Source organism: Ranitomeya imitator, chromosome 1 (assembly GCF_032444005.1).
Source record: "Ranitomeya imitator isolate aRanImi1 chromosome 1, aRanImi1.pri, whole genome shotgun sequence".
In the NCBI taxonomy this organism is placed as follows: Eukaryota; Metazoa; Chordata; class Amphibia; order Anura; family Dendrobatidae; genus Ranitomeya; species Ranitomeya imitator.
The window spans coordinates 725,121,304-725,134,970 of NC_091282.1; the positions used below are offsets into that span (position 1 = coordinate 725,121,304).

General features: G+C 49.5%; 1 protein-coding gene across 1 annotated transcript in view; it reads left to right on the forward strand.

Annotated features, from left to right (window-relative positions):
* RPAP1 (RNA polymerase II associated protein 1) overlaps positions 1-13,667 on the forward strand; it is a 151,172-nt gene that overhangs the window by 94,539 nt on the left and 42,966 nt on the right. The window contains exons 16-18 of the mRNA XM_069732537.1: positions 5,500-5,676; positions 6,844-7,042; positions 7,154-7,263. Coding sequence (XP_069588638.1) covers positions 5,500-5,676; positions 6,844-7,042; positions 7,154-7,263 — 486 coding nt within the window. The remainder of the gene's footprint in view (positions 1-5,499; positions 5,677-6,843; positions 7,043-7,153; positions 7,264-13,667) is intronic.

Genomic DNA, 13,667 nt, shown 5'->3' on the forward strand with positions numbered 1-13,667 from the left:
TTTTTTGATGTGATAAACTTTCATTCATTTGCAAAGTCTCATATTCTTTTTAGTCTTGTAGAGGTTCTCTCAAAATTGCAAGCTATTCCCTATCCATAGGATAGTGGACAGTTGCTGATTTATGGACAGTTGCTGATTACTGGGTTTTGACTACTGGGATCGATGGCGATCCTTAGAACAGGGTGTCATGATCTGTACTTTTGCCCTGTCCTGTGTTTGAGTGGTATGCCATTTGATGTATGTAACTGTTCTCTGGTTTCTATTAGCTGTAATTTATGTATTTTCTTGTGCTGGGAGTTCACCTGTAACAATATGTCTCCTTCCCCCAATACTTGCAGCCCTAAGCTCTAATGTAATTAAGCTTTGTCAACATCACTAGTGGAGGAATAGCCATTCTTCCTCACAGCAGGTGGCTAGTGAAATGTACATACTACATAGATTGAGTGGAGCCCACCAGTCTAGAATCTTCTGGTGGACCCAACCATTGAATAGAAGGTGTGACCCTTCATGGGCGGATCTCAGGAGCTCAGACAATCCATTCTTATTTTGAGATCAGATGTGAGTTGATCCTTGAAGGAGAAGGAGTGGGGATTCTTAGCTGAGGCAAGACCCCATGTCCATCTGGGACTGCGGAAGCGAACGGGGCGAGACTTGAGCTGAGGACATATCTCGTCGTTCGTGGGATTGTTTTGGGATCCCTTGGACTCGTGTGGACTATTGCTTTGTTACCTGGCACAAGGATTATCGGGAGGTGCCCCCGAACCTGTTCCGTTGGACTAATTGTGGACTCTGTAGCTCTACCTACATGTGTTGTTCCAGCGTTCTTGATAATAAATCTGTGGAATCATCCCTTGGCCTGTTGCCCCTTCTTGCTCTGCCGTACACCCCGTCACAAACTGGTGGCAGCAGTGGGATCAGAGCAGAAGGAATGGAGGACAAAGGCCCATCAACATCGGGAACCAACACCGCAGAGTACAAGAACTGGACTTTGGGGAGCCTACAATCAAAGGCCCATGAAGTAGGAGTCCGTTTTAAGGGACTCTCCAAGGAGCAGCTTATTGAGGCTTTGGAAGGAGTTCGCCTGCAAGATGACGCTGAGGAAGGATCCTCACAGCAAATGGAGGAAAGACTGCAGCCGGAGGTAAATACCCAAAAAAGTCAGTGGGTTATGTGGTACGAGGAGGAGTTGGCATTGCTGGGAGAAGAGGCCACCATAGACTATAAGAAAGAGGCCATTCACCGAGCTCAAGAGAGGGAGAGGGAGGCCATTCACAGAGCCGAGGAGAGGGAGATGGAGGCCATTCACAGAGCCGAGGAGAGGGAGGCCATTCACAGAGCCGAGGAGAGGGAGGCCATTCACAGAGCCGAGGACAGAGCTTGGGAGATGGCATTGCTGGAGAGGCAGATCGCTTTGGAAGCAGCTAGAAGCTCCAGACAGACTCTAACCCCAGAACCCACCATGAGGGAACTCCCCAGAGTGTCCCGCAAAGACTTCAAGCCCTTTAATGAGGCTGCAGGCGACATTGATGGCTTCTTCCAGGACTTTGAGCATCAGTGTCGATTAATGGAAGTCCCAGAAAGGGACCAAGTCCGAGATCGGGTGGGGCTCTTAGAGGGTGGAGCTGCCGCAGCCAATAGAGCTATGGACCCTCAGGGGAACTGTGAGTATGCGGAGATTAAACGGACTATTCTAGAACATTATGCTGTTACCCCAGACACTTACAGGACTCAGTTCCGTACTTTAGCCTGTGATGAGGAAGTGTCTTTCAAGATGTATGCCCACAGACTCAAACAAATATGTCATCGCTGGCTGGAGGCAGAGGAGGCCTTAACCTGGGAGACCTTCCTCCAGGTTATCCTAAAAGAGCAGTTTTACTTCAAGTGCCCTGCTGAGATCCGGGAATGGGTGCGTGAGAGGAGACCAGCCACTGTGGAGGAAGCTGCAGCTCTAGCTGATGAGGCTCTCACCATCAAGCCTCAGTGGAGGGTTCTGTTGGAGGATGGAGAGAGGCCTACCAGCTCCACAACACCGGTGGCCCCCTGTTCTTCTGTCCCCATTGTTCCCCGTTCCTCTAAGCCACCACCTCATGCTGATACCCGTGTAAATGTGCCTCCAGTTGCTTCTACTGCGTTTTCTGGAATACGACGAGGAGAGGAAGTAGCAGAGCGCAGGTGTTATGGTTGTGGGCATCTGGGGCATCTGCAGGCCTCATGCTCAGCCAGCCCATGGAGGAGTCGTCCTCAAAACCCTACAGCACCTTCAGGTGGGGGCCGGCCTGCTCATCGAGGTAAGCACTTGCAGGAGGTCGTGCTGGATGGACAGAGACTTATTGGATTTTGTGACTCAGGGGCTTTCCTCACACTGGCTGATCCCCGAGTGGTTCGGCCTGAGGCAATCCATCGAGGACCTGGGATTGTCATTGAACTGGCTGGTGGACAATGGAGGACTATTCCCACAGCCTCTGTGGATCTGAACTTTGGTTTTGGGGTCAGGCGATGTGTGGTTGGGGTGATGGGTGGTCTGCCTGCAGATGTTCTCCTGGGCAATGATGTGGGAGAGCTACGATGCCAATTCGTGGCTGCATGAAGCCACATGTAAGTTACGCTCTGCCTGTGTGTACTTAACCAGCGACCTGTAGAGGTCCCTGGTACGTACACAAATTGGGAGGGGAAGGGATTGTCATGATCTGTACTTTTGCCCTGTCCTGTGTTTGAGTGGTATGCCATTTGATGTATGTAACTGTTCTCTGGTTTCTATTAGCTGTAATTTATGTATTTTCTTGTGCTGGAAGTTCACCTGTAACAATATGTCTCCTTCCCCCAATACTTGCAGCCCTAAGCTCTAATGTAATTAAGCTTTGTCAACATCACTAGTGGAGGAATAGCCATTCTTCCTCACAGCAGGTGGCTAGTCAAATGTACATACTACATAGATTAAGCGGAGCCCACCAGTCTAGAATCTTCTGGTGGACCCAACCATTGAATAGAAGGTGTGACCCCTACCCCCCTTCATGGGCGGATCTCAGGAGCTCAGACAATCCATTCTTATTTTGAGATCAGATGTGAGTTGATCCTTGAAGGAGAAGGAGTGGGGATTCTTAGCTGAGGCAAGACCCCATGTCCATCTGGGACTGCGGAAGCGAACGGGGCGAGACTTGAGCTGAGGACATATCTCGTCGTTCGTGGGATTGTTTTGGGATCCCTTGGACTCGTGTGGACTATTGCTTTGTTACCTGGCACAAGGATTATCGGGAGGTGCCCCCGAACCTGTTCCGTTGGACTAATTGTGGACTCTGTAGCTCTACCTACATGTGTTGTTCCAGCGTTCTTGATAATAAATCTGTGGAATCATCCCTTGGCCTGTTGCCCCTTCTTGCTCTGCCGTACACCCCGTCACACAGGGCTCCAAAACCCAGAGAATGGAGCTTTGCATAGCACCCTTTTGAATGGAGCAGAGGTACTCATGCTAGACTCCTACCACATTCATTGTCTACAGGACGGCTGGAGAGAGCAGAGTACAGAGCTTGGCTATTTCCAGCAGTTCCATATACAATGAATGGAGCAGAGGTTGAGGAGTGCACCTCCACTCCATTCAAAATGGGGCTCTGCAGAGTATAATTCTCAGGCTTTCAGAGCCCCAGAGGTTGGGCCACAGCAATTAGGAAGCTATCCTTTTAATGGGGAATACTGTATATACTCGAGTATAAGCAGACCCGAGTATAAGCCGACCCCCCTAATTTTGCCACAAAAAACTGGGAAAACTTATTGACTCGAGTATAAGCCTAGGGTGGAAAATGCAGCAGCTACTGGTGAATTTCAAAAATAAAAATAGATACCAATAAAAGTAAAATTGAGACATCAGTAGGTTGTGTTTTTGAATATCCATATTGAATCAGGAGCCCCATATAATGCTCCATACAGTTCATTATTGCCCCATAGATGCTCCATATAAAGCTGTGCCCCATATACAATGCTCTGCACCGTTCATTATTGCCCCATAGCTGTGCCATATAGTGCTCTGCAACATTCATTATTGCCCCATAGCTGTGCCATATAGTGCTCTGCACCGTTCATTATTGCCCCATAGCTGTGCCATATAGTGCTCTGCACCGTTCATTATTGCCCCATAGCTGTGCCATATAGTGCTCTGCACCGTTCATTATTGCCCCATAGAAAGCCGTGCCATATAGTGCTCTGCACCGTTCATTGTTGCCCCATAGCTGTGCCATATAGTGCTCTGCACCGTTCATTATTGCCCCATAGCTGTGCCATATAGTGCTCTGCACCGTTCATTTTTGTCCCATAGCTGTGCCATATAGTGCTCTGCACCGTTCATTATTGCCCCATAGCTGTGCCATATAGTGCTCTGCACCGTTCATTATTGCCCCATAGAAAGCTGTGCCATATAGTGCTCTGCACCATTCATTGTTGCCCCATAGCTGTGCCATATAGTGCTCTGCACCGTTCATTATTGCCCCATAGCTGTGCCATATAGTGCTCTGCACCGTTCATTTTTGTCCCATAGCTGTGCCATATAGTGCTCTGCACCGTTCATTATTGTCCCATAGCTGTGCCATATAGTGCTCTGCACCGTTCATTATTGCCCCATAGCTGTGCCATATAGTGCTCTGCACCGTTTATTATTGCCCCATAGCTGTGCCATATAGTGCTCTGCACCGTTCATTATTGTCCCATAGCTGTGCCATATAGTGCTCTGCACCGTTCATTATTGCCCCATTGATGTACCATAGAAAGCTGTGCCATTGCTGCTGCTGCTGCTGCTGCAATAAAAAAAAAAAAAAAAAAAGCCATACTCCCCTCTCTTGCTTGCAGCTCCCGGCGTCTCTCCGCACTGACTGATCAGGCAGAGGGCGCCGCGCACACTATATGCGTCATCGCGCCCTCTGACCTGCACAGTCAGAGCGGAGAGACGCCGGGAAGATGGAGCGGCGCCGGGAAGATGGAGCGACGCCCGGCGTGTGGAACGGGGATAGGTGAATATGCGATACTTACCTGCTCCCGGCATCCCGCTCCTTCTCCCGGACAGCTGGTCTTCGATGCCGCAGCCTCTTCCTCTATCAGCGGTCACAGTTACCGCTGATTAGAGAAATGAATATGCGGCTCCACCCCTATGGGAGTGGAGTCCATATTCATTTTTCTAATTAGCGGTCCCACGTGACCGCTGAAGAGGGGAAGAGCTGCAGCACCCGAAGACCGTGGGACTGCAGGGACAGCGCCAGGATCGCCGGGACTAGGTGAGTATGCCTCAGCGCCCTCTCCCCCTCACCCGCCGACCCTGCCACCACACCGTGACTCGAGTATAAGTATAAATCTCGGCTTATACTCGAGTATATACGGTAACTTGTGATTTTAGGAAAAACCCAATATGCACTTGTTTACTGTCCCATTGTTTTTGCAAAATATTGGAAATTATATAATAAAATTCAGTTTTGTTTACCTATATTAATTTATATTCATTACACCAATATCTACTTCCAGAGATCTGTACCCAGTCCTTGTGGGAATCCTCCAGTCCTTTCCTGCTTTGATCGCCTCTTGCAAAGGGAGTGCCCCAGTGACACTTCCCGTCCAGCGGGCTGCCGCATTGATTACTCTGCTTTCTCATGTTACACAGACTGCAGGTTGTACAGCTGAGCTGGAGGCACAGCTCCGCAGGTAAGCAGTACTGGAGCCTATGTGCCGGGGGTTAGAGGAGGCTAGTCACCAACCGCTTGAAATGATTGAGCATTTTTTGGTTTACTGAAAGAGATGAGCGGGAATAAGGTTCTATGGTTTGATCACATGGCACTTCTTTGCCCAGCACATTAAGGCTATGTGCACACGTTGCAGAATTTCCGCCGAAATTTCCGCGGCAATTCTGTAACTCCCTGCCGCGGGTATAACGCATGCGGAATTGGCATGCGTAATCCCGCTAAACACTAGCGTTTTGCAAGTGTAATTAGCTTGCAGAATGCTAGCGTTCTCCAAGCGATCTGTAGCATCGCTTGGAAAACTGATTGACAGGTTGGTCACACTTGTCAAACAGTGTTTGACAAGTGTGACCAACTTTTTACTATTGGTGCTGCCTATGCAGCATCAATAGTAAAAAGATATAATGTTAAAAATAACAATAAAAAAAAATCGTGATATTCTCACCTTCCGGCGGTTCCCCGCAATCTTCCCCCTCCTCGCGATGCTCCCGGCAGCTCCCGTTCCCAGTGACGCCTTGCGACAATGACTCCAGATGACGCCAGATTGCTGCGTCATCACAGATAATTGTCGCAAGACGATAGGAACGGGAGCTGCCAGGAGCATCGCTAAGGCCTGGGCTGGATTCGGGGGCTGCCGGAAGGTGAGTATATAACTATTTTTTATTTTAATTCTTTTTTTTAACAGGGATAATGGTACCCAGGGCCTGGAGGATAGTCTTCTCTCCTCCACACCCGGGTACCATCCGCACATGATCCGCTTACTTTGCGTATGGTGGGCATAGCCACATGCGGGAAGTAAGCGGATCAATGCATTCCTATGTGTGCGGAATCGCCGTGATTCCAAAAACGTGGCAAAAACGCATACAGTCTGCAATGTGTGCACATAGCCGTAGGGTTGCCCCACTGATCTGCTTCACAGTGATAAGTCATCAGTACCATAAACCCAAACTATTTCTTTAATGCTACATAAATGTGAATTTCAAATTTAAAATACCTGTTGCTGTACAGCAGTACTTACAGGAGAGTTAAAACTTTCTATTATTCCTATTAATCCACTAAAGACATTTTGTTATTCTACTTCATTCTGTTCTTGTATACCTATTACTGAATTCACTTTTGCTTTGCTTTCCAGCACATCTGTAGATTCGGAGCCTCAGGTTCCTCCACCTCCTGTTTCCTGGGCTGATATTACCGGACTGCCACCTTTAGTCGAAGGATGTCTGAGAAAATGTCTTCAGGGAATATCATATTCCAACATCGACATTCTCCAGTCGCTCATCACTACCTCCATCAACTTTCTGGCTTCTTACTACAAGGCAGCAAGCCGACAGGTGTGCCCAAGTGTTACAATGTATCTCTCATATATACATATATATATTCATATATATAATGAGTATGAAATATCTGTCATAGTATAACAGTGACGCTTCCTCTGTCTGCAGCCCTCTTTGGATACTGTTTTATGTAACGAGGAGGTTGAGAAACTGACAATCAATGTGCTCCTGCCATTCCTGCATCATACATCTGTGCAGTCCTTGTGGGACTCTCTCAGGTAAAAACTTTCCTGTGATGTTACATGTCAGCATTTTATTTGTAGATCTGATCCTGGGAATAACTCTGCGTCATCTCTTTCATAGGAAATAACTAAACTGTGTGCACAATTATTAGGCGAGTTGTATTTTGATCACATGATACATTTTATACATGTTTTCCTACTCCGAGCTGTTTAGGCTTAAGAGCCAAATACCAATTAAGTAAATCAGGTGATGTGCATATCTGTAATGAGGAGGGGTGTTGTCTAATGACATCAAAACCCTATATAAGGTGTGCGTAATTATTAAGCATCTTCCTTTCCTTTGGCAAAATGGATCAGAAAAGAGATTTGATGGGCTCTGAAAAGTCCAAAATTGTGAGATGTCTTGCAGAGGGAAGCAGCAGTCTTGAAATTGCCAAATTTTTGAAGCGTGATCACTGAACAATCAAGCGTTTCGTGGCAAATAGCCAACAGGGTCGCAAGAAGCGTGTTGGGCAAAAAAGGCGAAAAATAACTGCCCATGAATTGAGGAAAATCAAGCGTGAGCAGCCAAGATGCCATTTGACCCCAGTTTTGCCATATTTCAGAGCTGCAACGTTACTGGAGTAACAAAAAGCACAAGGTGTGCGATACTCAAGGACATGGCCAAGGTAAGGAAGGCTGAAAAACGACCACCTTTGAACAAGAAACATAAGATAAAACATCAAGACTTGGACCAAGAAAAATCTTAAGACTGACTTTTCAAAGGTTTTATGGACTGATGAAATGAGCGAATCTTTATGGGCCAGAGGCTGGATCAGTAAAGGGCAGAGAGCTCCACTCCGACTCAGACACCAGCAAGGTGGAGGTGGGGTACTGGTATGGGCTGGTATCATCAAAGATGAACTTGTGGGACCTTTTCGGGTTGAGGATGGAGTGAAGCTCAACTCCCAGACCTACTGCCAGTTTTTGGAAGACAACTTCTTCAAGCAGTGGTACAGGAAGAAGTCGGTATCGTTCAAGAAAAACATGATTTTCATTCAGGAAAATGCTCCATCACATGCCACCAACTACTCCACAGCGTGGCTGGCCAGTAAAGGTCTCAAAGAAGAAAAAAGAATGCAATGGCTCCCTTGTTCACCTGATCTGAACCCCATAGAGAACATGTGGTCCCTCATAAAATGTGAGATCTACAGGGAGGGAAAACAGTACACCTCTTGGAACAGTGTCTGGGAGGCTCTGGTGGCCGCTGCACGCAATGTTGATCGTAAACAGATCAAGCAACTGACAGAATCTATGGATGGAAGGCTGTTGAGTGTCATCATAAGGAAAGGTGGCTATATCGGTCACTAATTTTTTGGGCCGAGGCGCTGGGGGGTCCTGGTCCCTGGGGTATGGGAGGTCCGCACCTTAAGCCTGTGTCCGTGGGTGGTCCGTAGTGCGGCAACCCCACGAAGGAGTGCAGCTAATGTTGGCGCCAGAGAAGTAAAAAAAATAAATTCCCTCAATACAGGCCGGAGTTTTGGCCACGCCTACCGGCAGTTAGCTCCGCCCACTTTTCCTGGCTCTTCTCGTTCCCTGTGATGAGCTCCCACTTCCTGGTCTCGGGGGCCATCTTGGGACACCCACAGCCCTGATGCTGCAGCACTGCTCCAGCGTTTCCTATCACAGCCCTCAGGACTACCGTTTTTTTCTCTGCCTACACTGCAGACCTGCCCTGGGGCCTCAAGACACAGGACCTGGGTAAGTTCCAGAAGCATAGCTTAACCCTTCCCCTGCTAGTAAGCGCTTTCCTCCAGGCTTTACTATGTCTCAACCAAAGCCTCACAAAAAGTCTGGGAAAACCCACACTGTTATTTCGCTGCAGGTACCTCCTGTAAGGTATCATTACCCCGGGGTCACAATACTGCATTATGCACAGCTTGTGAACCGGTGACGGCTCAGGAACCACCTGTTGCTGATACTGAACCCAGTGAGCCTAGTCACCCTGAGTGGGCTACCTCCCTTTCCCGGTCTATAGCATCCCTGGCAAAAGCATTAGACTCGTTCCGAGACCCTTCCTCTGACCAGGGCACTAATACGGACGACGCTTCCGATGGTCAGAACCCCTCGTACTCCAGAGGTCGTACCTTGCCAAGGAGTTCTCACTCTTCCAGGAAAAGGACTCGTGCCATATCCCCAGACCATCACCGGGATTCGGGTTCTGAGAGCTCCATTTCTCGCTCCCCTTCCATTGGGGCTAGTAGAGAACCTGTTTCAGAGGACGATTCTGACACGTCCCTAGATCAGGAATATCATCACGATCAGGAGACTCTCGACTCTCAAATTGAGTCAGTGAATAAGGCTTTGAGACTTGAGGAGGAACCTTTATCTAAATCGGATCATGCCGTGTACTTTAAGAGGACCAAACGAGCTCAGAGTGTTCGCCACTCATCCCGAGTTTAAACAAATTGTTGAATCTCACAGGATCTGTCCAGATAAACGATTCACAGGGCAGAAACCCATGGAGTCCAAATATCCCTTTGCCCAGGATCTAAGAAAAGATTGGTCACAATCTCCCCCAGTAGATCCTCCGGTATCGCGCCTGACTGTGAAATCCGTTTTATCCTCCTCGGAGGGCGTCTCTATTAAAAATCCAACCAAATGTCAGATCGACAATATGGCGCGTTCTGCTTTTGAAGCCTCAGCGGTCGCACTCTTTCCATCTCTTGCCGCTACGTGGGTGGCTAAGGCTACTTTCACAGTAGCGTTAACTGCAATCCGTCACATTGCGTCGTTTTGCAGAAAAAACGCATCCTGCAAAAGTGTTTGCAGGATGCGTTTTTTCTCCATTGACTAACATTATGCGACGCATTGCGACGGATTGCCACACGTCACAACCGTCGCGTGACGGTTGCGCCGTGTTGTGGCGGACCGTCGGCCGCAAAAAATGTTCCATGTAACGTTTTTTGCAGCCGACGGACCGTCTTTTCCGACCGCGCATGCGCGGTCGGAACTCCGCCCCCACCTCCCCGCACCTCACACTGGGGCAGCGGATGCGCTGAAAAGCAGCATCCGCTGCACCCGTTGTGCGGCGGAGACAACGCTAGCGTCGGTAACCTCGGCCCGACGCTAGTGTGAAAGAAGCCTAAGGCTATGACCCACTGGGCCGAGGTCTTGTCTTCAGCAGTACTGGATACCAATCTTCCCCCCGAGATAGCAGACCTCGCTACTCAGCCAGAACTGGAGATTTTGTAGTGGATGCCGCTGACTGCGCTTCTCAAGCAGCAGCCAATGCCATCACCATCGGGGGGGCCTTATGGCTCAGGGACTGGCGTGCGGATTCTACTTCTAAAAAGTCATTGACTTCTCTTCCATATCAGAGCGGTCACCTTTTTGGCGAAAAGCTCGACCGGTTAATTTCTGACGCCACTGGAGGGAAGAGTAAATTTCTTCCTCAACAGAGACCCTCTCGGCCCTTTCGGAACCTGCAACCACAGGCTTGGTCCCAATTTTTTCGTTACAACTCAATCTAGTCCTCTACTTCCACATCTCGCTATTCCGACCGGGCACAACGTGGAGACAGAGGTTCACAGACCTCTTTTAAGCCTTCCCCTTCATAGAGAGGCAGGCTAAGACAGCCGGGATCCAGAGGTGCCAGAACGGGCAGACCTTCCACACAGTGACTCACTTCGGTATCCGGGGGACACCCTCAAGGTAGGCGGCCGCCTGCTTTCCTTCAGTGCCGCGTGGCTCTCGGTCGTTCACGACGAGTGGGTCCGCGATCTAGTGTCCTCTGGATACAAGATAGATCTCTTATCTCGTCCTCTAAACCGTTTTTTCCTGTCTTCTCCTCCCAGGGCAAAAGCATCAGTGTTCTTCAAAGCTATAAGCTCTCTGAGAAAAGACGGAGTTATTGTCCCAGTCCCTCCAAACGAAAGGTTTCAAGGTTTTTATTCAAACCTCTTCATTGTTCCAAAGAAGGACGGTACAGTACGGCCCATACTGGACCTAAAACTGCTGAACAAGTTCGTCAGGGTGCGACGGTTCCGGATGGAATCGTTTCATTCTGTCATCGCCTCCATGGAAAAAGGTGAGTTCCTGGCGTCTATAGACATCCAGGACGCATACCTCCATATTCCTAATTTACCTTCTCACCAAAGGTTTCTTCGCTTCGCAGTTCTGGAAGATCACTTCCAATTCGTTGCTCTGCCCTTTGGCCTCGCCACCACCCCCAGGGTACTCACCAAGGTCATGGCGGCTGCCGTGGCCATACTCCACACCCGAGGTGTGGTGGCGCTTCCGTACTTAGACGATATCCTCATCAAAGGCCCCTCTTTCCGCTCCTGCAAGGAAGCCGTGGCCATCACAATAGATACCTTTTCTCGCCTGGGTTGGAAGATAAACTTCAAAACATCTTCACCAGTACTGACTCAGCGAATTTCCTTTCTAGGAATGATACTCGACTCGTCCCGGGGGTTGGTTCTTCTTCCCCCGGAAAAGATCTCCGTCTTACAGCGAGAAGCTCAGAAACTCTCTCAGCCTCGCTCTCAGACTCTGCGCTTCAGTATGAGAGTCCTCGGCAGGATGGTAGCAGCTATGGAGGCGGTTCCATTTGCCCAACTACACCTCCGTCCCCTACAGCATGCCCTTCTGGCTGTTTAAGACAGGAACCCGTTCTCCCTAGACCATCGGTTCCTCTTTCCCCAGCGAGTCAGACAGTCTCTCAGATGGTGGACATTGAAATCCTCCCTGAATCAAGGGAAGTCTTTTCTTCCACTACACTGGCTGTTTGTGACGACAGACGCCAGTCTTCTAGGGTGAGGAGCGGTGTTCCTTCATCACACTGCTCAGGGCCACTGGTCCCCCCAGGAATTACGCCTTCCAATCAACATCTTGGAAATCCGGGCGATCAGGCTGGCACTTCTCCAGTTCCATCCCTTCCTAGCAGGTCGCCCAATCAGGATTCAGCCTGACAACGCCACTGAAGTGGCATACATCAACTGCCAAGGCGGAACCCGCAGCAGGGCGGCCATGACAGAGGTAGGCCATATTCTCCGATGGGCCGAGGAAAACCGTTCAATGATCTCTGCGGTTCACATCCCGGGAGTGGACAATTGGGAGGCAGACTTCCTCAGTCGGCAATGCCTCGACTTCGGGGATTGGTGTCTCCATCTGGAGATCTTCCACCAGATCTGCTGTCGCTGGGGAACCCGGACGTGGATCTCATGGCCTCACGGCTGAACTCCGAGGTTCCCAACTTCATGGCTCGGTCCCACGATCCAGCAGCCATCGGGGCAGATGCTCTTGTACTCCCGTGGCATCATTTTCGGCTTCCGTATATATTTCCCCCGCTTCCTCTCCTGCCGAGAGTCATCAAGAAAATCAGAGCAGAGTGGGTACCGGTAATCCCGATTGCGCCAGATTGACCGCGCCGGGCTTAGTACGCGGAACTAGTTCAACTATTTGCCGACGTTCCCTGGCGATTACCGATTCGCGCAGATCTGCTATCTCAAGGCCCTTTTTACCACCAGAACTCAGAGGCCCTGTGTTTGAAGGCATGGCCGTTGAGTCCTGGGTCCTAACCCAGGCAGGTTTCTCTCCAAAAGTCATAGCTACCATGATCAGTGCTAGAAAGCCTACGTCTATGCGTATCTATCATCGCACTTGAAAGACTTTCTTTTCTTGGTGTAGCGACCGAGGACGTTCTCCTCTACATTTTTCCATCCCTTCCATTCTCGAGTTCTTACAAACGGGTTTTGACTTGGGTCTCGCCCTTAGTTCTCTCAAGGGGCAGATCTCAGCCCTGTCTGTTCTCTTCCATTGCAGGATTGCCAACAGATTACAGGTCAAGACGTTTATTCAGGGCGCCCCCCTATAGGATGCCGTTGGAACCATGGGATCTTAATTTGGCCCTCGGAGTTTTGCAACAGGCTCCTTTCGAACCTCTACAGGAGGTTTCCCTGTCTCTTCTTTCATGGAAAGTGGCTTTTCTGGTTGCGGTCACCTCTATTAGACGAATCTCCGAGCTGGCGACTTTGTCTTCTCAAGTTCCATTCCTGAATTTTCATCAGGATAAGGTGGTTTTGAGGACATCCCCCTCTTTTCTACCGAAAGTTGTATCCTCTTTTCATCTCAATTAGGAGATTGTCTTACCATCACTCTGTTCGGCACCAGTCCATCGCATCGAGAAGGCCCTTCACACACTGGATTTAGTGAGAGCTCTTAGGAGATATATCTCGCGGACAGCGTCTTTCCGCAGGTCAGATGCCCTATTCGTGCTCCCGGAAGGACTGAGGAAAGGGTTTCCCGCTTCCAAGGCGACAATAGCCAAATGGATTCGTTCGGCTATTCAAGAGTCCTACCGAGTCAGAGGTCTTCCTGTCCCAGCAGGGATTAAGGCTCACTCCAGTCGGTCAGTGGGTGCGTTTTGGGCCATCCGGCACCAAGCTTCGGCAGCACAA